The 23,686-nt window shown below is 43.4% G+C and overlaps 1 protein-coding gene across 2 annotated transcripts in view; it reads left to right on the top strand.

Annotated features, from left to right (window-relative positions):
* Positions 1 to 13,740, top strand: part of ADAM23 (ADAM metallopeptidase domain 23) — a 147,976-nt gene extending 134,236 nt beyond the window's left edge. The window contains exons 25-26 of one of the 2 annotated variants that reach the window (XM_037043501.1): positions 3,232 to 3,322; positions 10,198 to 10,337. In XM_037043501.1, coding sequence (XP_036899396.1) covers positions 3,232 to 3,322; positions 10,198 to 10,246 — 140 coding nt within the window. In that variant the 3' untranslated portion in view covers positions 10,247 to 10,337. Of the gene's footprint in view, positions 1 to 3,231; positions 3,323 to 10,197 lie in introns of both variants that reach the window. The other variant, XM_037043500.1, reaches the window with a different exon arrangement.
* The last annotated feature ends 9,946 nt before the right edge of the window (positions 13,741 to 23,686 follow it).

The raw sequence follows: 23,686 nt of genomic DNA, 5'->3' as shown, positions 1-23,686 counted from the left end.
ATATATATTTGGGAGCAGGCAGCATTGGGAATGAAAAGTTACTTAATTCAGACCAGCAAAACCTAAAGTTGCTATAACTACCTGGTGGGTTTGCCTTGCAAGTAGCCAGTGTCTAACTAAGTGGCCTGCGTGCCACGCGCCCGTCCAGCCGTCAGGGAAGTACTGCTGTCCCGGTGCCTTTCTGCGGTCGCTCTGCCCTTGACCTGTGTCCTCAGAAGAGTTGTCAGTTCCCCGCGGGATAGCGCTTTGGGGAGATTGCTGCTCTGTAGACTAACAGATGATCGCAATTATTTCTAATTTCAGGGAGAACGTTTACAAGAAAGAAAAATAGTCCATCCCATGCCATCTTTTCTACTCCCTGTGGTGGTGATAACACTTCACAGCGGCCCAGGGACAAAATTACTAGTCTCTCAAGGAATCACCAGATATCCTCCCATCAGCCAGCCCAGACCTTGGGCCGGTTGAGAGCATCACACATGGTCCTCCTTAGTGCCACTGACTGCGGCAGACAGATGTTCTCCTGTCGTACTGGGTCTAGGAGACTCAGGGACCGAAATAGCATTACGAGGGAGCAGGCCCATGGGCTCCACGTGCGGTGTCCACCCACGCCTTCTCTCCTGGATCGAGAAAGGGCTTCTAAGGCACATCCCATCAGTGTGGACTGTGAAGCTAGTTAACCCCAGAGAAGCTAGAAATACTGGAAAAGAGATTTTGTGTCTCCGTACCTGTTAAAAAATACAGTATATATGAAGTAAAATATGTAGAGAAAACAAACTTAGTCCTCTAAAATTTCACCTTGGGTCTGTTGACTGGATTATACACGGAAGTAACATTCCTCTTCCAGGGAAAATTTTCCACATACATTTATGTGAGATTCCTCCTTGAAAGAAACATAGTTTTTTAAAAACTCATTCCCAGTTCCATTTTTATGTAATTTGTTGACTTTACTAATGGAAGGGATGAATTTACTAATTCTCCCGTTGAGTCTTAGAGGTGGACTTTTGTTGGGAAGCGTAGTCCTTGTCACCCACCCCTTCCGTGTTGTTGGTTTGGGACTGTTCCTGGTTGTGACAGGTAAGTCTGTGTAAGTGTATATATTTTTTTCTAAAAATAGATATTATTCTTGGGTTATACACTGTTTTAGGTATTAGTTTACCGATTTTTTTTCCTTCAAATTCTAAATTTTGCCATAATCGCTAAAAAAGTAAATACAGTGTAAAAAAATAAAATCCACATAGTGCAGTATAGTTTTAACACTTACTAATTTAACTGGTAGTGTGATGCTCATTTAGTCACTAAGGATTCCATGGACAGGGGTTTTGTTTTGTTTTACTTTATTTCTACTCCTGAGTTTATAATTGTGAATCAGGAATTGTTTCTCACGGGTTATGTACTGATTCTAATTCCAGCCTGTTTTCTGAGCTAGTAATGTGCAAATCATGTCTAAAACATGATAATATAAATAGTTTTGAATGTTTGTTTTAAAATGTAATTCCCTATTAAACTTTGCAGAGGGAAATGGAATGTTGTTTTATTAGCACAGGGGTTAGCAAGTTTTTGTGAAAGGCCTGATGGTAAATAGTATCGGCTTTGTGGGTGACAGGATGTCTCTCACAAGAGACAGCTCTGCTGTCTTAGCATAAATGCAGTTGGAAGCCATGTGAGCGAGCCTGGCTGTGCTCCAGTAAGGTCTCTTTGAAAGAACAGCAGGGCCACAGCTGGCCTGTGGGATGTAATTTGCTGACCTTTGAGATATACTGAAAACTTAAGAGTCATACAAATCTGGGTTCAGATCTTCCCTCCATCATGCATTGACTTCTAGAAGCCTCTATTTTTCCTTCTATCAAACAGGGAGAGGCATAGTCCCTATCTCTTCTGGTATTGTGAGATCAAATGAGATAATGCCAAGTCCTTAGAAGTGCACCACTTAGTAAGGATATAGTGTATAGTAGTTAACCTGCCTTTACTGCCCTCATTATTGTTTATTATCACTAGTATCTCAAGGCCACTGAGACTTGTGCTCCGTAGGACCTCAGTGGTTAGTCTTACAAGTGTGTCCAAACTCAGGAGCCCAAAGGGACCGCACCCCCGAGACTCCCCCTGTAACCATCCCCCACCTTCCCATCATGCCCACAAGCACTGGGTGGTCTCTCAGTGAAAGCGTGGTGCTGCACACAATTGTGGTGCTGCTGAGATTGGCATCCATTTATGTACACGGTTGATGGCACTGATGTGAGCAGAAAAGAGAATTTTTTACACAGCAACAGAAGTATACACAAACCCGAGGATTTTAGGGGAACAACAAATTTGGCCATGTGACTTTGGGAATGGGAACATAACGCAAGGAAAGAAAGTATTTTGCTGTTAAGGGGCGCTGTGCCTGCGTGTTAGCATCCTGTAACACGGGCTGTTTAAAATAATTCTTTGACTAAAAAGTTAATGTTGCTTACATTTTAAAAAAGTGAGTCAGGGTGTTTTCCATGTGAGTGGAGAGGGTGGAATTAACTGAAATATATATATCATCTTTTCCTCAAACAGTTGATAGAAACTTCACTTTCTTATTTTTATTTCATTCAAATTACCTGAGTTTTATGCTGCCTTCCTCTTGCCTTTGGGACCCCACGTTACTATTTTGCACAAACACTGCCCCGAGTCTGTGCGGTGAAGAAGTGTGTCTTTGAGAACAAAGCTTCCAAGTCAGACTTTTATTGGTAACCTCCTTCTGACTTCTGAATTTTAACTGTCTCCCAGTGGGGGATATGAAATTTAGCATTCAGACGACTCCGTGTGCTGTTTGAAAGAACATTTCAGTAGAATATTTTTCCTTCTTTTCATGCCCTCGTTTGCCAGCAGGTTGAGCTTATTCTAACACAGTCGGGTTCTTGATGTGCTCTTTTACGTGTTCGATTCATGACATTGGGAAAGGGGAGGAGGAGAAAGACGTGCAATGACAGCGACTGGGGCATATTTGCTTCAAATTCTGTGAAAAGTGACTTTAATGGAATTTAATCGTTTATGGTACAGAAGCTTTAGACAACAGGCATTCACATCCAAGCGGTAGCTCTCCGTAGCCTCGAAAGTGAAACGAAGCTGAGTAAATAAAGGTGATTTGTGTGTTCAGCAATCTTTTATGCAGGGTGTTCACTTCCTGAAAACGCTCAACTGCCTTTCCCCTGTGGTCATGAAAGTGGTTGGCTCATGTGACTTTCTTCCCATGATCCTTTGTCACAGGTCCTAGTGCCACCAATCTCATAATAGGCTCCATCGCTGGGGCCATCCTGGTAGCGGCTATTGTCCTTGGGGGCACAGGATGGGGATTTAAGTAAGCAACGCCGCATGCCTTCTTCTCAGTGGCTCTGGCACTTCTCTCTTCTGCTTACACAACCACGTTTTGAGTTCCTGCTACAAGTTTTAACGGTAAAACTAGTTAAAATAAATATTTTCTTTATGGGCAAATGAGTCAGAAAAGAAGAAACTTGAAAACTCAAATGTCGCCTTCTGGCAAGTGGGAAAACATAAGATGCAGAAGGAATTCCCATGCACAGGTTTGAGGAGAACGAAGTGGAAGTTCATTAATGGAAGACATCCCGGCCTTGGGAGCAGGGTTCTGAGATACATTTACTTACACACAGATGACCGGGGAAACTGTGTAGTTGGACATGGTGGGTAGAAACCTCTTGTGTCTGTTTAAAACTGGTTTATAGTCCATTGACATTTTGAAATTTGCACAACCTGAGTAACCATTTGTTCATTATTTTGACGTGTAACATATGTACCTTTATGATTTGAAAAGCTTCAGTATTTTATAAACAGATTTTCAAACATTTTTATTAATTCCCTAACCACTGAATTAGCTTCACAGTGGAATTTAAAATCTGTGGGTTTGTCATACTTAATAGTTTCTAATTGACTGCTAATATCGACATGACTGGTGAGCCTGGGCTGTTTTCATAGTTTGGGTTGTACATTGATCCCTGAACTGAGTTCATTTCAACATACATGCCAGATAATCATAAATAACCCTCAAGTATGATTGAAATTTTCAAACCTAATTTATTCAGCTTGGATATTTCCATACTGCAGATTCATTGGGTAATTGCTTTTTCTCTCTCTTTTTTTTTTAGCTTTTCATGCTGCAGTGACTTATAATTTGTACCTAAGACCTTCTGTGCCAAATATTCCTTGTGGTAAATTACATGTCAATCAGATCTGTAGAAACAAATTTAAGTGGGAAGTAAGACCATTACCCAAATTCAAAACTCACTTTGCCATCATCTGGTTACTCAACAGAGGAAGTTTCTGACTTGAATTGTCTGAACAATTGCCTTAATTAGGAAGTTTAGTTCATTTCGTATTTGGAATTCTGAATTCAGTATATTTAAAGCACCTAAAATGTTATTATTAGAAAATGATTATGGGGGAAAAAAACAACCAAGAGGTGATTTAAATAAATTCAAGCCTACAAGTCTTTGAGTGATTTCACCTTGGAGAGCTATTATCAAATAGTACCTCTAACTAAAGAGATATTTATGAACTTAAACTTGTTTGATGGAGCAGTAGTTTGGGCATCTGCCTTTTTTGAAGGCACACTCGAAGTGGGCAACTCATATCTGAATTTCTCATCATTATATTAACAAGACACTGCCCAGATACTGACTTACTTCGTGTGGCACATAATAAAATAACATGTTTTTATTTGGACTTGCCTAATTCAAGCAGAAATGTTCTTGATGTCTTTCTACTGTAAGCAGGTCACTGTACATTCCAGTTTTTCCATGATCTGTTATTTGATAATGCCCCCTTGAGCTTCTTCATAAATATGCTCCAAGAAAGATAAATTTGGCTTATGCTCAGGCACTGGGAAACCTCAGTTTCGAAGGCCTGGAAAACGCGCCGCTGTGCATCTTTGTGTATCTCTGTCATCCAGCCACAGGCAACACCAAATTTCCCACTTCAGCATTTGGAGATAAGACCACTCTGATGTAGCAGGACCTCAAAACAGCGGCCTCGCCTAGCTCACAGCTTGAATTGCATGTTTCTTCGGGGAAAACTGGAAAAGCCTTTTATCGCTGTGTATATATGTGGATTAGGCCCTGTCCAGATTGTTTATATCAGAAAGAGACGTCTCAGTCATCAGAGGAACAGAAAAAGGGTGGGTGGGGAGAGGGACCCTCGTGGAGGCGTGGGAATGCTGTGCAGGCACATACTGGCCGGCTGGGTCAGTGCCCCTTCCCACACCCTGTGACCCTGATAAAAACATTGCAGAAAGGGCCAGCATGGTGTGAAGTCAAAATTTTTATGCTCTGAAAGAAAATGAAGAAGTGAAACAACTTTAGGACTTTAAATGTGGAGACACTGCTGCTCTTTATGCTATTGGTTGCTACAACGAAGCCCTGAATTTGCTTTCAACTTCAGTAGTAGCTACGTGGTTTATGTTCAGCATTAAAGAACTGCTTCAACTTAGCAGTAAGGGACTTTGGGTGACGAATGGTAAAGTTTAGGTTTTCTCACCACTTGGGCAGTTGGGGAGATGACTAGTCCAGATCTGCTTTGGAAATGTATTTGCTAGTGGGATGGAACGCCTTTGCGTTTTTCATTGAGCTCAATGTGAATACAGAAAAGTTCCCTTCAGAAACAAAAGTTCAAAAATAGTTTTGAAGATTGCTCTAAATACCTTTGTTGGAAATCCCTCTTGCCATCAGGTTTTTATGACTAGGAGAGACGTTAACAAAGAACCCTGAAGGGTGGGGGGCGCATACACCTTCAGGTTAAAGGATGATGCAGAACCACTCGGGGGTGGGGGTCGCTTTCTCCTCAGGTGTGTTTCCTCAGGTGCGACACTGAGCAGGACAGATGTGGGAGTGGTGTCATACCGTACCCGACCTGTCCGAGTATAAATGACAAGTACAGCTATGCTGCTACCCTGACACTGTCCACCATTCTTTAGATATTGTTTTTCCTCTTAAACCATATTCCCTGTGAAATACGTGGTAAAAAGCAAGAGTGTATGTGAGTGTGCAAGCATGTGTGAATGAATGTACCTTGGGTGTATAAGGTGATGATGATGGTTTGTCCAGGTTATTGTGATCAAAAATAAAATAAATTTAAGTTACTTCTTAGCAGAATAGTAGAGTCTTTGCTTAATGCAAACAAGATTCCCGCAATCAAGGGTGTAGAATTCCTGAGGAAGTACTACAGGAGAGAAATGCTTTATTTGGTAGGTTATTCTATTCAACATATTCTGATGTGTGGGGTAATGTGGTAGATATACCTTAGTAACTTGAGTAGTTAATGTCATACTCCAAAAGTATCACATTTCTAAGGGATGGTTTAGCCTATGGATTCCCAGCCTTTAGGGTCTCAGAATTCTTCTCCGAGAAATCCTGTTAAAGACAAACACAGGCTTTTGGTGCCACATTGTCCAACACGCCCCACCCCCCATCTGCATGTATCACCCTCACCTCATGCTCTTTTCCTGTCTATCACTGACACCCCCAGGCCAAAGCTGTGGCACAGAGGGTCACAGCTCTCTGTCCTGGGGGACTCGTGGGGACGCGCAGCCTCTATCTAATATTGAATAATAACCTACAAGATTAGATCATTAGAGATGTTGCTTGTACTAGACTTTGGAGAAAATCACGCGGATGAAGGGCCGGTTTAGTAGCATCTTCTCTAAAGCTGAGCAAAGGGGACCAAAAAAGGAAACAAGAATTTCATACCTCGGGTTAAAGTGAACAGAATGTCATGACCTTGGACATGGCTTTTTATCGGACATTCTCTAAATTTGAATACCAGAAAGTTGACGTGAGTGGTCTGGTCTTTCACATGCACATAAAGTCTATGAACATCGTCCTAGTTCATGGTAATGGGAAAGGGAAACTCTAAGTGGTGGTAGGAAAATTACTTGAAGTCAGCAGTGACCTAGGTTGTGGGCAATTCAAACCACAAGATTTTAGGATGAGTATTAACGCTCTCCCGACTATATTGTGGCATCTTGGTGCTGGGGACCCCAGCACCCTGTCCCCTCTCCCACTGCCTGCTCTCCCCATGGGGTTCATGGCAGTGGTGGCCATACTGGCTTGGGAGAGCTGTCCTTGACATTAATAGAGTTAACGTAGGAAGAGTGGCATTACCATATGTGGTTTCTCCTCTGGGAGAAGTTTCTTGGGTGACAGATTCTTACTGAGCCTGATGTTTCGAGCAGTTCTGTTTAGCCCGTGTTCTGTTCGCTGGCCGCGCTATGGAAAAGACTGGTTAGGCTCTCACACTGTGAAGATGTAAAGGACCCTATCTGGGTCCTCGAAAGGAAAGATAACTGGATTGTTGGGGTGTCAAGATGAAACTTCAAAGGAACTTAATCTGGGTGAGAATATTTTCTGGAAAGAATCAATATCTTTTTTTTTCTTTTGGATTTTACAGAGTTAGGAAATTGGATCAGTGTTACTTAGTCTTCCCACGAGGAGGATAAGCAGGCTGCTGCTTACTGGAACTCCATGACCAAACCCCAGTGCAGGACTCCCCTAGTGCCTGCCACTGCTGAGTCAGGCATTTTCTCACTCGGATCTAGCAGGTAGTGGTGTGGCCAGGTGGGCCAGAAAGACCCAGTTCAGCCCCCTGACTCAACTTTCCGGGGAGGGAACCCAGTCTAAGGTGCCCTAGAAAGGGTTGGGTGAGGCATTACTGGTGGCAGGCAGGGACTCACTGGGGAGAGATAAGACTCACTGTGGTAGTGGTGGGTAAATGTATCTTGGAAAGATCTAAAGGCTTTACAATCTGAGCTGGTTATCATTACTTGAAAAGATTTGTTTTAATTCTGTGTGGATGTATGTGTGTATAATATATAGTGTAGAAAGAAGTTCAGGCTTTTCAGAAGTAGTAAAATTTCATGGAAACTGAGTCAATGCAAGGTTTATTGGTTATGATACTATTTTATAATGACGCAGAACTACCGCACAGGTTATGATGAGGAAGTGAATTGCCGTCACTACCCTAGCGAGCAGAGAGTATTCAGATGAAACAGTGTGGAAGGCAGACAGTAAGCACGTACCCATAGTAGTTGCGCTTTCACATTACAATTGAACAAAAAGGTTTTGTTCACATAGACAGTTCAGGGCAGGCGGCTGTCAACATACAGTGTGCCACAGTGGTCACAGTTTGTATGTGAGGGACCCTCACAGTGAGTCTGCCTTACCAGTGTGTCCCTTGTCCTCATGCAGGAAGGAAATATGGTCCTGGAATCCCGTTGGTATTTAGATTCCATTATCTCAGAAATACATGGTTCTAAAGCATGGTTTGGCCTCTTGGTTAAGCCTTGGAACCCAGTCATCCTGTCGAACATTGTTTCTATTTATTTTTTTTAATGCAATCTAAGCTTCCAAAACTGACTATCAGAGGGAGCACAAAGTCGTGGACACTGGAGTTGCCTATATGCCAGGCCGAAATGAGATTTCATATCTCCATTTAAAAATGAACTGGATTGCAGTTATGACCTTGGATATGGCTATTTACCTGGCATTCCCTGCATTTGAATAAAGGAATTTAGATGTGGGCAACACAGTCATTTACATGCATAGCACCAGCTGGCTTCGTGTCTCCTCTACATTCATTTGAATTGAAACATTAGTTTAACATTTCTCTTTAGTTCCGGTAATGCATAGCTAACTAGTAGTAGTACAGAGTTATTTTACAAGGTCAAGCAGTCCCTGTTTTTCCCCACCTGACTCTCTGGAAGTGTAGTTCATTATATATCAACCTTCACGGGCTGTGAGCGTGGGTAGAAGACACACACCCTGTGTTCTGAAGCACATAGTGACAGGTGCATTATGGGAGACATCCCTTTGGTTTCAGCTCTATTCCTGAGGCAGCATCAGCATTGCCTCCATTCAAGAATATTGACTCAAAAGAGGGTTGGGGGTGGTGGGGGATAAGAAAGAAAAGGAAGTAGCACTGTTTTAATAGTGTTTGTGACAGTGGTTACCTGCCAGATCAATGAACCATATGCTAGGGCCACTAAAGAAGATGTTCTAATAAAAACTTTCAAAAAGAAAAAGGAGATTTTCTTTAAAGACTTTCACATTTGATATCTCAAAAGAGAAGCATCAAAGTGGTCATTTTGGGGAAAATCTAAGAACTTTACAGGACGCCTTTAAACCCATTTTGAGCTTTGCTATTGTTTTTAGTTTGAATTACCTAGTGGGGAGGAGGAATGTACTGTAATCCTTTCGGTACGCAGGGCTGGAAGGGCATCCAGCTGGCCACGAGAGTGGGCAGGGGAGTGAGGGCTCCTGGGGACCCCTAGGTCTCCAGTCTTGCATGAGGCCTCTGTGGCAGCAGTGTTGCACCCACCCAGTGCGCAGGTTAAATGCATGAGCCCCCTTGCTTGATGCCCCACATGAAACCAGACCAAGGGGAGGTTGCAGCCAACCTTTGTTGTTGCCTTGTACAAGTGTCTTGCTGGTTCTCTTCTCTTTTTAAACCTAGGAACCACTTTTCAGGAGACTGGACACTGTGAGCAAGGCTTTGCCTTGCTTCCTTCAACTAAGCTAATTTTTAACTTGCTTCCTTCAACTAAACTAATCTGCTGCATTTGCTTAACTAACCTGAGCCTGTGTCCATTCTCCTCTGAGTGTACTGTCTTCCTGTGCACTCTGGTTTTCAACTTTCTAGACATGAAAAATGCTTGTTCCATGGCATGGTAATTGCTCACTCAGCCAAGGCAGCAAGAGTGAAATGAGGCTTTTTACCCTCTTGGCAAAGGCTGATGCACTGATCCTGAACTCTCAGGTCCTGGAGGGAATCAGCTGCAAGACCTTCAGTTTATCTTAGTTCTCAAGCCTCCTAAATGAAAGAGTTCTCCATATCATAATTTTTATCTAGTCACAATTAACCATGCCAATAACCTCTGAAATAAGAGACCAATTGGGCTGCTGAGATTTCCAATGATTTAAAATGAACAACTTGAAGCTTCTTTTGGTCTTCACTAATGGGTATATTCTAGTGGAGATGTCAAGACATTCAAAAGTAGGAGGCGTTCTGTGTTTCAGTTGCAAGCTAGTTTCAGAAAATCTGCCTTGGTGTGGGTTGATGACTTTGCTCTGGAACTAGCATTGTCATTATCGTCACCCTTCTCTCATCATGATCTGATTAATATTGTGGATTTTTCTCCTCTCTGCTTGCATCGTTGACGCACTCGGGAAGAAATGTCAAGAAGAGGAGGTTTGATCCTTCTCAGCAAGGCCCCATCTGAATCAGCTGCGCTGGGTGAACGGTGCCTCGCACTGTTGGATTCTGGGTATGACATACTTTCAGTGACATTGCCAGAACTCTTAAGCCTGGAAACGAGAACATCGGGTGGTCAATGACTACAGAACTGAAGTTGGGGTGACAAGGATGAGGTAAAAGAAAACTGTCCTTTTTTGGAAATCATTTCAAAGAACTCCTCCCACCGCCTGTCAATAAAAGGGGGACAAAAGACCATGTTATAAAAAGAACTATTTGAGGATTTCTTTTCCTAACTAAAGGTCTCAAGAAGGAACGACAACAAAAATTAAGTGCAATAAAAGAACCATGAAAAATAACAATTGATTTGTTTTTCCTTCCTCAGCCTGCCGGCACTTAGTATCTTATAAATGATCTGGCATGATTTTTTTTCCTCTCCTACCAATGGCACACTCCGGTGGCATGAAGATCCAGCTCTGGGAAGGGGAAAATCTGCATGGCACATCTACAACAAGCAGCTAGCAAGCCAATCCGCAGCAAAACCTGCAACTGAATTCCTAAGGTGGAGATGACAGATGGACATGAGGAAGTGGCCTGGCTCCCACCCCCCAGTTTAAACCAGACCATGAACTCCAGAGACCCCTGCTCTTGTCATTCACTTTCCCGTTGTCTTTGCTCCTGGGCTGAGCAGCCTTTGGAAGTGGGGGCCGGAATTTGAGTGTTGATGCTGTTGTATAGTTCTTTTATAAATGTAAATATGGAAAAAGATTTTGACACATCAACATTCATTTGTCTGTATTGAACTATTTTCCTTGTAAAGGTTCTCTGTAAATTTGAGTCTATTGTTTGCACCCCATCTTTTTGGTTCCTCTTCTCGGTATAGATGTCTCTGTCCTTCTCTCTTATAACATGTACAGTGATTGTTGGGCTTAGAAAAGACAGATGTAGTCACCAATGCAGGGAGGTTGGGCACAAAACAGGTGCGATTTAGGAATGAAATGCTTGAATGACATGAAATGCTTTGAAACCAAAAATAAACAAAAGGTGGGGGGACACAAAACAAAATAACCCATGTTAAAAACACAAAAATCGTGTAAATGGAAGTATATGTACTGATAAGTCTCTAAAAGTTTTTGATGTCATTATAAACGTATGTATATAATGTAAGAAAGTAGACACCCTCTCAAATTAATCACAAAAGTGCCAAGCTCATGATTTTAGTTTTTGGTTTTGACAATTTTTCCCCCTGTCTTTAATGTGAAAGGAGGATAAACTTAAAGCCTTAAATTAAAAAAAAATTCAGTGTTGAAAGCTTGGGAAAAAGTTAAGCTTTCTATTGTATTCATATCTATTACTGTTAATATTTCTTTCGTGCTCATCATACGGCTTTGAAATATGTATGGTAGAAGCCCACTGTCAAACTGGACGTAGAGGCAAAGAGCCACTTATCTTCTGGTGAGCTTGTTGGATGCCCACAGGGCGCTGCTGCTCTGTGATCGCTGCGCCAGTGGCGGCAGGGTTCTGCCATACGCACCTGCACCTTCTCTTCCCTCCAGGCAGACTTGCAGATCTAATCTGGGTTCCCAGGTCTCGCTGAGTTTAGGTCACTTTCACTGAGGTTTCTTCTTCTATAAACATGGTCTTCTATAAATGATGGAAACATCGTTTCCAATCAGCCTACTAAAGAAATTTGGCCCCAGCTTGGTTTTGGCTGTAAAACTTGTCCATGATCCTTCAGTGAGTGTCCTAGAGATGAGCTCTCCTGAAAGACCCCCAAATACCCATAGTTCTCTAATGTCCTCTTTTTAAGAACAGGACATCAATTATACTGTTCACTTCACAACAACCAAGTTGATAGCTTTCAATTCCCTTTCAGCACGATTCATGACACTAGTCTCACAACTTTGGCTCTGACTTTGGGGAGGATCATGGCCTAAAAATTCACTGCGTGAAACAGTGCATTTTTCCCATGTATTTTTAATTGTGGAAGTATCACAGTCAGAGCAAGAAGCCTTGATTTCTATATGCTACAATAGGCCATAACCTAACATCTTAATCCTGTTATTGCTTTCTGAGTACTAGGTGCTACACCAGTATGCAGCCTTTCTCTAGAAATAGCCACATGTTTATATTGCCATAACAGGGTTCTCTGCAAGGTGTGCCAGCCTTATTCTTGGCTTTCCCAGACACAGGTTGTATGTCCCCCATCCCTAGTGGCATTGACTCTTTCGCCTCCGAGGAAACTCAGATAACTCGACATCTCTTCCCATCACCACATCATGTATGTCTGTTGCTGGATCCTGCTCACTGGTGATGTGAAACCTGTGCTGAGCGCACCATGTACATTTCACTGCTCTTCCAGATGCACCAGGTGACTTCATAGAAACAAAATCATGGTGGTTACAAAACAAGTTCAATCTTTATTATCAATTTTTGAGCATTTCACAAACAACATTGTAAATGTGCGATGTTATGTTTTAAATCAGACCACAGTGGTCCCCAAATATTATGTACATATGGCAAATGTCAGTGTAACTTTTTGTTACACCGGCAGTTTCATAGGTAACCAAACCTATGTTCCAATGTTCAATTGTTTGTGTGTATAGGTAAAATGCACAAGCTTTAAGCTGTGTGTGTGTGAATATGAAAGATTATGCAACCATACCAATCGTAAACAATGGATTATAATTATTTTTGGTGGTATTAGGTGATGTAGTTTCAAACTCTGCTGTATTCTCTCTTGCCCACGCCATTCATTTGCTGATTTTTGTGGTGTGAATAATCTTCACTATTACTTTGAGCTCAAAGCACAAGCGTATCATGGTTTAATGTTACCCGACAAGAGTTAGTGTTCAGTAATGACGAGTTCCCATTTCACCTGCTACACTCCTGCTGCATTAACCAGCGACACATGGACAAGGAGATGCACGCTGACTTCATTGCTCACCTGGGACACTGCATGAGCCCCCCGAATTAGAGCTACTCCTATTAGATAAGTGAGCAGTACACATAGGTGCATGTTCTGAAACACGAATCACATAGAGCTGTGGAGTTCTACCAAATGGTATGTGTGGTTTTGGTTTTTGTTTTACTATGCAAAGATGGGAAATGCACAATTTTTCAAAGACTGGTGTCTGAAGAACTTTACAAACAATACTTGAACCCTTTCTTTCAAGTCATCCCATTCTATATGATAGCTGTTGCTTCCATGGTTGATTTTCATTTTTACACAGTTTGTAATTTTTTGAGTGCACAACCTGAAGTTTTGTTTGAATAAGTTCATTCATAATCTCATTGGCTGCCTATGAATGGAGATTTAGTACTCACTGTATGCATCTTTCAGTCAAGTCTGTATTAAAACCTTTGTTAATGTAAATGTTGTACCTTTATACTTTGGTCATTTTTCATATCCCCTTTTCTGTGTTCTCTTGTATTGTTGAATAAACGGCCATGTGCCTAATACCATCAAGAGTTTTAGCACAGGTCTCTTAATCGAAGATTCCCTGAAGGTTTAAGCAGTTAATAGAGCAAAATAAAATCTCTGATTAATGATAAATATATTCCTGTTTAGGACTCAGTTTCATTGGGTTTAATGGAAATGCTTTGCTTCTCATCAATCAAAAAAAATGCACTATAAAATCATAATGATCAAATTTTTTTTTTTTTTGGTTAGTGCCTCTCTTCTGAGTTTAAAGATGGTGGCTGTTAATGACATCCACACTTTTGACCTGGTACCAAATTGACGGTCAAGCTGTAAAGAAAATAGAAGTGTTGGTTATACAAACTGTGTTACCAAACACGTTGGAAGGAGGGTATTTCCTCTCATGCAGTTCATCAAACGGTATTCATGAGTGTCTGTCAGCCTGTCTCCGCGCCATCCCCACCGCCGTGCCTGGGTTTGGCGGCAGGAGCCCCTGATGCCTCCTGGGTCTCCTGGCGCAGAGAGAGGCTAATCCGACCACACTGCTCTGGTGAAAGCTTGCGGGGCCTTCCCGTTCCCTGTAGGACCAAGTCCAAACCGAACTGACAGACTTCTGCCTGCCTTTTGTGACCTCAGCTTTCTTTATTTAGCCTTCATTGGCTCTTAGTCTCCAGTGGGCACCGTACTTAAAGATCCCCTCCAAGAGCCTCTTCTGCCCAGGGCTGAGTAATCGTATGTGAATTTTATGTCCACTCACTACAGTCCCTTTGTCAGTTCATGTAATAAAAATGTAGAAATACTTAAAAGACATGAATATTATACATTAAATAAGAAAGCGTATTGGAGTGTCATGTATGTTTGATTTAAAAAAAAGAATTACCTGGTTTTGATAGGTTATCCTTTCAGTCATTCTGTTTTTGAGGTTGCCATTGAAATGAGTTCTACTCCATGACTGTTCAGTGACTGACTGAGTAAAGTGACCCAGTAGCCAGAACTCCCCGGAGAATAGAACTAGAGCCCTAGAGTTAAATCTTTGATGCTAATAATAAAGTAGATAATCCATATGCTCACCATAGAATTTCTAGGTAACTTGAAATTTAAGCTAGGCATCCATTAGGTTACTGTTCGAGGGTTAGGGATGGCCACTCAATGATTTATTAATTCAACCAATATTTATTAAACCTGTATGCCAGGAACACCTCCTAGGAATTAAAGGAACAAAAACCAGTTCTTGGCCTAAAGTGCTCACAGTTTAGCTGGGAGATACACATGCCAAATGAAATTGTGAATGAGAGTAAAAACTTACGAGGGGCAAGTGGGAGAGGGATGCAGAAAGGTTTCTTGAAAGGAGTTTTGAAGGATGACCGGAGATCACCAATCAATCTAACAGCAGGAAACACACCCAAGGCCCAGAAAGCAACATGTGCCAACAGCCGGGAAGAGGAGCTCAGACCCTTGGGGCGAGTAGTGCTGTATGGTTCCTCCATCTGGCCTGTGTTTCCTTCCACTCTCCTTCCTGCACTCCCTCCTCTCTTTCCTTCCCGCCTTTCACAAACACTTGGTCTCTAAAAATCCTGCACTGCCTTTCGAGGCCTCAAGGACACAGTGATGAGCTCTCAAATCTTGTGAGCAGTACGCAACATGTAAATACAATGTGATAAGTGACCTAATAGACATAAGCATTAAGTGCTTCCGGAGGACAGAGGAGGAAGACTGTATCCCTGCCCTGAAGCTCAAGGAGGGATTCACAGAGGAGGGGGAATTGGAGGGGAAAGCGGTGCAATTGGACCCAATATCATGATCACTCCTTGTTATGTATGTGCAACCTGGGCTGGAAGGTCGATGGAAGTCCATAGGTGCCTTGGAGGAAGAACAACTTGTGACGTTCGGTCTAACTTTCTCCTTCCGATATCTGGGTTCTTTCGCTTGTGTGAAGGTGATTACCAGGTTCTCCATCAGAAGTTTGTATTTCTAGATACTGTGCACTCATCATGGGTCAGTCTTCAATGTCTGGTGCTGTCGGCAACAAAGAGGGCTTTTTGACCTGACCTGTGAACTGTGATATTTTCTTAATATAAAAACCCCTGGCTAATTTCAGTCTGGATGAGGGGCATGGAGAAGAACCATAAATGCTTTTAAAGCATTGTTTAGTAAGTCCTTCAATTAATGAAGGGTCCAAATCATTTTTCCAAGTGCAGCTTCACTTCTAGTCCACTGAAGTTAGTGTTTCTCTGTCTAAGGCCTTGGATAGAAGCTACCTACCTTTCCTCCGTCTTTTCAGAAACCTATCAGCAGGTCCGGCCCTTTGACTACGAGTTCTAGGCTGTGCGTATAACTTCCGGAGAGAAAGGAAATGCCATGATTCCTCATTACCTGAAAATAGTTGTCCTGCTGGGAACTGGTGATGTTCCTTTGCCAGCTGATTGCCTGTGTGCGCTGCACTTGCCCTGACGTGGCTGCAAAGGCTGCATTTGGGACCCCACAGGGTTCACCCTGTGAGAACATTGATTTGATTTGATGATCAGAAAGCCAAATAAGCTGAGCGAATGGATTGGGCCTACAAAAACAAGGCAAAACAAAGCACAACAAGAAAGTCTTCATCCTGAATGATCAGGAGTCTTATCAAGGGTTCTTCAGATCTCTTTGGGGCTCTAAATAGCTGCCAGCCTCAGAGGGTAAATGAGCTTGCGGCAATGCTCCTGGCTGTGCCAGGCCTCAGGGTGAAGACAGAAAAAGGTAACTTGGATGGTAAGTGACATCAGGGGTCCTCTGTCCTGCAGCAACAGACACCGCTTTGCAGAGTCATCGTAATGCCTGTAGAATTAGTGAATGGATTGTAGGCAGTAGGTTTAAACTGCTTTTTATGTGTAGGAAAAATAGCTATAAAGCATAATGAAAAACCATGACAGACCTTGTCCGGCAAGGTCTGCAGAAACCAATTACCAAAATGAGCAGAACAACCCAGTATAGGAGACAAGACAGGTAAGGGAGATGGAGCTGAGCTGGAGAGCACGTGCCCTGTCTCTGCTCATCTCTGGCCAACCGTCACCATGTGGAAAATTGGGTCCTTCATTGCCCCTTCCCTTCATTTTTCAAGAGAAGCCAGAAATCCATATTTGTATATAAGTTTTCTATTTTTTTAGTTATGCAGCCAATTCATATTCTAAGGACACCATGTGGATCAAGGAGGTGCAGACAGAACCTGTCTTTGCGTAGGATTAAGCCTGTTGGCCCCTAATATGTAACTTCTGCATAAATTACTGAGGCACTTCCATGTGTGGCCCCTGGAATTGTCCGACAGCTCCAGTGAGTGCAGAGACATGGCCTTGCTCCAGTCTCGCTGCCATGGAAAAAGGCCTTCTTGTGAGTTGTCACTTACGGTGCTGACTTCCTGTAATTTTGTGCGGATGTGGAGCAGGTACTGAAGACCACAGCACTGAAGGCAGCCTGCATGAAGGTTTTTCCTTTCAGTGGTGTTTTGTGTGCTAAGCTTATTCAGATGTGCTCAATTGTGGGAAAACAAAGCCTGTATTGGCAAGTAGGTTTTGTCTCCTCGCTCATTCCTCCATGCTCACTGAGGCTTTGTTTCAGTGCTCACGAAGGCAGTTTAGTGGCAGCCTGGACCCTAAGCCATGCCTGCCTCTGGTTAGAAAGGATGCTAAGATTGATTACGGATGTCTGCTACGCGGCAACCAGAGGTATCTGACTAGATCCACACAAGTCTTAACGTGGTCTTTTCTTTTAGCCGTTGACTCTCGCCAGCTGGGGATAGGGATGAACCAGCCAATCTGGCGAATCCAGAGGTCCCTGTGTAATTCTGGATCCAGGGAAGTATGGAAAAGATTCTTGAGCAAAGCAATGAAGAAGCTGAAAAATCCGGCAAGAAGAAACAAGTTAAATTTTAATTTTTTGTTTTTTTCTGGTTAATCATGAAAATCTACATGTTTATTGCAGAAAATTTGGAAAAGAAACAAAAACTAAAAAATAAATCAAAACCAACAGATATAATCTGATCATCAAGATAGAGCTTCCCTTAATACGTTGTTAATTTCCTGAACCTTTATCTTGTTTTTTTCCTGCCACCATTGAATCAGCCCACAAAGGTAGGCAGCAGGTGAGTTTCCTGGGGATCTGTGTTTTCATTTCCCTGCTTATCTATGTGTGTGTGTCTCCTGTGTACCAGGTTCTGTGTTCTCTTGGCTCCAAGAATGCAGAATTGGAGGGGACAGTCAAATCATTAAGGCAAACAAATACTTTCTAGCCTCTCGATCTCGGCTCAGCCTATTCCCTCTGCTGAGAAGACGTCTGCTCTCTCCCAGGGCCCCAAATTCCTATGCATCCCTAAATGTCACCTCAGATATTCCCTCCTTCACAGAGTCTTTCCTGATCCTTCCACAGCTTTCTAGGTGTGTACAAGGAGTGTGGGGGCCCCGTCAGTGGTGGCGTTGGGGTGAAATGCCAGGTATATGGGGCTCCAGAGTCCATGCTGTAACCACACCACTTGATCGCCCCTCTTCTGGTCCCACTTTACAGTTGAAAATCAAATTGGAAGAGGTTTAACACCTTCCTTGAGATCACCTTTCTGGTAAGTGCCAGGGCCAGATTCAGGATCCAGATAGGACAATTCAGGATCCTTTTCTGAAGCTAGAAGAACACGAAACCGGAGCTCTGACACGCAAAGACAAGCAGGAGGGTGGAGGTTGTAGTTCCTCGTGGAGAACCACTTGCTTTTCTTTGTGAGCTGTTCCTGCCAGAAGCACGGCTGAGGCCCCTGGCCTTGGCCAGCAGCACGAGCCAACTGGGGTTGCGGGGGCGGGGGAGAGGGGGGTGTTCAGGTTTAGAGGGTCTGTATTATGAAAACTTTACTCCCTGAGTGTAATTCCTAAGCTTTCGTTAGAACTAGTGAGAGAGAGAGGACAGCAAAACTGAAGGAAAGGGCTATAAATTTATTTCTACGGCACCCCTCCTGTGAGAAAGTATAAGAGTATGTTAACGGATTTGAAATATTGGCAGAATGTTAAGTGAGAGATAAAAATGGGATTTTTCTGGTACCTTTGATGAGTGGAACAGTTTTCTGTTACAAAACTGATGAGCAAAAAATACAGAAATGCCATCTTCAATCCCACATTCCAAAGAACTTCATTGAGTCAGCGAGTAATACAAACATCTACTAAATAAAAGGTCTTTTTATTTAGATATGGTGGGTCACAAGTGCCTGGAATCTGTTCTGCAGGATATTTAGAGGTCAGTTAAGACACTGAGAAATAGAGAAAGCAAGACCATTTAAGATGAAAGCATCATATTAGATAAAAAACACGGATAAACTACTGAGGAAGAGCAACAGAGGAGACACTACCCCCTGCTTTAGGGGTATGGGAAGGAGACCAACAAAATTCTCTGCATGAGGGAGCATTTGAACTGGTGAACTATGGACATATGGAAACGGGAACAGAAGTATTGCGCTAGAACTGGGTAGGATGTACAAGTTCAGTTGAAATAACAAAGACCGAAATTCCAGGGGCTTCAACAAAGTCAAGTTTTTCCTCTCTTGCATGAGCCATCCAGATCTGGAATGGTGGCTCCTCATAGTATCATTTTGATATGTCGGCTTCAGCACACAGCTTCTGTCTCATGGGACTGTTACCGAACAAAGGGTCCGGGGGGGGCACTACTTGGCCCACCGAGGGATGCCAAAAACTGCTACAGAAAACAGGGGCCCCTCCCAAGGACGATACACTAATATCTATAGGGCTCTTCTGTCCGCCGCCAATTGGAAACACATCTCTCAATGCCAGAGATTTGTGAAAAGGAAACAAAATGTTTATTTAATGCTATTCAGGCCTAATGCCTTCCTTAAAATATTAAAGTCTTTAAGGGTATACACCTACACACACACACACACAGCGCTCCCTTCTCCCACTGTCCCAACTCCGGGTACCGTAAATCAGGAAAAGAGCACACGTCCGTTTTTCTGGTCGCTGGCACGTGAGCTGTGTCGCCTGCCTGTCCAGGCAGGATCTCCAATTAATCCAAAGTCATGCGGCACCTTTCACTGGCAAGAGTTCTTTGTACCAAGTTCCAGTCAAAGTCTCTCCTGGTTTCCAGGCCACTCAGCCAAAGGGAGCACGCCAAAGCTGTGTGGGCCTCTTCCACCAAAGCCGCACTCCACCAAAAGCTCGCCTTTCTTCTTCACCTAGCCGCAGGGATCTCCATTCTGGCAAAGCTGCGTGGTTTTCCCTTTCACCTGGCCAAGAGGGGGTCTGCATTCTGCTGAAACCGCGTGGCTCTCCCTCCTAATCGCTACAGGGGTCTACATCTTTCCAAAACAGCGTGGCTCTCCCTCTCACCTGGCCAAGAGGGGGTCCTCACTCTGCTAAAGCCACATGGCCCTCTTGCAGGCACTCTCTCCGAGAAGCAGCCCCAGATTCCCACCTGGTTAGCTGCCACTCACTTCTCCCTGGCCCAAAACTTGGCCACAGCTATTTAACATATCTATGAAACCAGTTAAAGGTTATAGATACGTTAAATGACCATTCCAGAGGTTAGCTGCAAAACTGTTGCTATGCAAAACAGCTCTCAATAGCCCTGCTCCATTCTTCCCTTCCCCCAACTGACACGGGGGGGAGGGGGGGTGTTGAGGATATTAATATTAACATTTAATATTAATATTAAATATTTAATATTATATTAAATATTTCCTCTTAATATTTCCTCCAATATTCCTGTACACTTTGAGTTCTGGACACCATTCCAAATCTTTTCTGGGCCCCCCCTTGGCTGCACCCTATATCAGGACCAAGTCTGTATCTGCCCCAGCTCTTAGGAAGCAGGGGGAAAGGAGGAGACATGGAGGGTCTACCAGGTCCTTTGGACACCAGTCTAGAAATCGCATATATCACTTGCCACAGGTATTCACTTAGGCATAGCCACACCTGTTTGCAAAGGAGACCAAAGGGGCATGTAATTACTGAAGAGAAAGGTTAGATGGGGGCGTTTAGAGACAGCGACCTGCCACGGAACTTGTATAAAGTGCCCATAGGGACTTAGGAGGGTGGGAGGGTGCATGGCGTACTGCTCAGAGACACTTTGCGGAACAGAGGAAATATAAAGGGTTTATTTCTCTCTGTGTGAGGAGTCCGGTCAGAAGGTGAGTGTCAGCTGGGCCCTGTCGGGGAATGCCTCTAGGGAACAAAACTGCCCTCCTCAGAGTAGCCTACGTCCTGTGATGGATCAATGCGGGTTAGCAAGGCCCAGCCCTCTTCCCTGCCCCACCCCGACTCATTACAACTCTCAAGACCCGACTCGCTCCAAGCTGCATCTTTGCTGTGCAGGCATGGAAGCTCATCTCCCTCCTCCCAGTCCTGCCTCCGTCCCTCCCGTTCCACAGCTGTAGGAAAGCGCTCCCTAATACACATCCTGCCCACTCAACTCTGCTTCCCAGTTTGCTTCCCTGAAAACGCCTTCTGTGGGAGCGACTTCTCTCGCAAGTCCCCCCGAGTGCCATGGACGAAAGTGAATAATGACCGAGACATGATAGATCTGCTTAGGCAGGAGAAGTGAGCTGTGGCCAGTTTCTCAGGGGAGACAAAGGCCAGCAGTGGCCAGTTTCTCCGAGGAGAAAAAAGCCCCGAGCGCCTTCCTCCATAGCCTTTTATTGGGTTGTAACACACAGGAACACAGGGCGGCAAGGATCGAACAGCAGATAATATTTCAAAGGTATCTGAGGGCTTCAGAGTCTGAGTCAGTGTCTGTCAGGAAGAGAATTGCAGAAACTTTGGGAAACATACTCATTTCCTCTCGGACCCTTATCATATGAATGAAAACACTCTTAGCAGAGCAGATTTCACAGGTTTATCAGGAAGTCTTTGTGATGCCAGATTTTTCCCCAGGACACGCTCTACAAAGGCAAGGAGCTGCACCCCTCCCCAACAGGTATTCAGGCTTAAGGGGATTAGAGCCAGGAAGCGCTTCTCCCAGAGAACATGAGGACTCCGGGTATGTCAAAGCAGGGGGTGGGGGAGTGAGAGTCCATTGTTCCCTCTTTGTTTGCAGTCCCCCTCCCCAGTCCTGAGTCCTTCCATGAAGGCCTCCCAAGTGATCGAGTCTGGTTTAGGTTGCCCCCCGCTGTGAGGGGTCTTACCCCTCATTGACTTCCGACCAAGCTTTGGGGGCAGGGAGAGGAACTGAGGCAGTGTTTGCTACCAAAGACAAGCTTTGTCCCCTGTGGCTTGCATTCCAAAGGTCGTCCCTCGCCCTTAGCCACAAGGGATACAGATACAATTCCTAAAACCAGGCAGAGCGGTCTACAACACCCTTCTGGAACCGTTGTTAAGCAGCTTGGTTTTGTCAGAGCTTAGGGTGTATACTGGGAAGAGGAGGGAAGTGAGGAATGACCTGTAAAGCACGGGGTACAATAGTAGGGACCCTGAACTCTCATGGGCGGTCTTGATTATGCAGGCGGTTGGGAGCTGGTTCCTGAGGATCAGAGTAGTGATCCTCAGAAGCTGTCTGGCAGTAGTGTATATGATGGTTTGTGGGTAAAGGAGGCAGGAGGTGGGCAAACCACTTAGGATACAGTGCCATAACACGAATCTGGGAAAATGAAGAACTTAAACAGGCCCTGGCAATAAATGAGGGAGTGGAAGGGACAGATCACACAGGCAGAATCAACAGAACTGGGCAGCTGGTTGAGGAAATCCAGAAAGAGAGGAGTGTAAAAGATAAAGGCCAGCTTTGATACATATCGACTGGGACAACGGGAACAGTCTGGAAGAGATCCTGGAAGAGGGCACAGATGTGTTGCATTTTGGATCTTTTGGATTTGAGGGGCTTGGAAAAAATCTAGCTAATAACATCCAGCAGGCTATTAAAACGAAGATGGAAAACTCCTTAGTGACAGAAATAGCTACTTGAGAACCATTTATAGATGTAATAATTTAAGACATAAAATTGGAGGCAATTTCTCAAGGAGAAATCAGAAGAAACAAAGGAGGGAGAGAAAAGGCTGGAGGTATTGAGAGAAACTGTGGAATGAATGCAATGGATACATATTATTTCCATGAAACTGGGACTGTGTTCTGAAAGATTACCAACAGCAAGAATGAATTCTATTGGTCCCAAGAGCAGAACTTAGCAAGAAAGGGTGAATCTGATCTTCCTGCTATAGCCAAGAGTCCAACTGATATGGAATTAATAACAGCTTTCCATGAGAGGCAACATACACCTCGATTACCAAAAACCCAGGATCTTCACTAGGAAAGCTGGAGAATTTTTTTTTTAGAGAAATGGGGTTGTCCGCACTTGAAACTCTTCACAATCTTTCTTGTGTAGTAAAACAAGAATTTTTTTTTTTTTACTTTGCACTCCCGTTAGTATAACCATAATGGTACTTTCTTTCATCTGAAACTGAAATTACAAGCATTTGGCATTCCAGAAACAGGAGATGAGGGCGACACTCCCATACTTATTAGAAGCCACATGTTGGTTTATCAGCAGAGTAGCTGTTTATTAATAGCATCATGATAGCTGTCCGTGGAAAAATATTATTCCTGCACCGCTATGCTATTGGTGTAGATGGCTGGCGTAAGGGAGAACACAAGAAAGTGGGTGATGGCTCTTGAGTTTCAAAATTACACTCTCAATGCCACACAAAGAAGGGGTAAGAAATGTACAACATCTTAAGAAATATGAGTTGGACATATTAATAAAAGGAACCAATCTAAGTAGAAAGTCGTGTTTATAGGTGACTCTGTATTTCATACAAGTGACTTTGTGTTTCATTAAGTTCTCAGGAAATGGGTAACCACTCCTTTCTTGGCCCAGAGCCACGTTTCATTAGCTCTTCCTTTCATGGTTCAAAAGGAAGAAATACATTTTTCTTTATTAAAGTTAAAAAACTCTGAAAATGTTGGTACTCAAATACTTATGAGGCCAAACACTCAGTTGAAAGGCAGAAAACGCAGTCAATTCAGTCAATTTTTGCTTTGTTCTTTGGATATACCCCAAGGAAATAGCTGTCCAAGTGAAGTAAAAGGCCTTTGGCTTTTT

The sequence above is a fragment of the Sturnira hondurensis genome, unplaced genomic scaffold (genome assembly GCF_014824575.4).
Source record: "Sturnira hondurensis isolate 20B ecotype Veracruz unplaced genomic scaffold, ASM1482457v3 Scaffold0004136, whole genome shotgun sequence".
Classification (NCBI taxonomy): Eukaryota; Metazoa; Chordata; class Mammalia; order Chiroptera; family Phyllostomidae; genus Sturnira; species Sturnira hondurensis.
The sequence above is the reverse complement of the archived record's forward strand: the minus strand, read 5'-3'. Positions and strand labels throughout refer to the sequence as shown.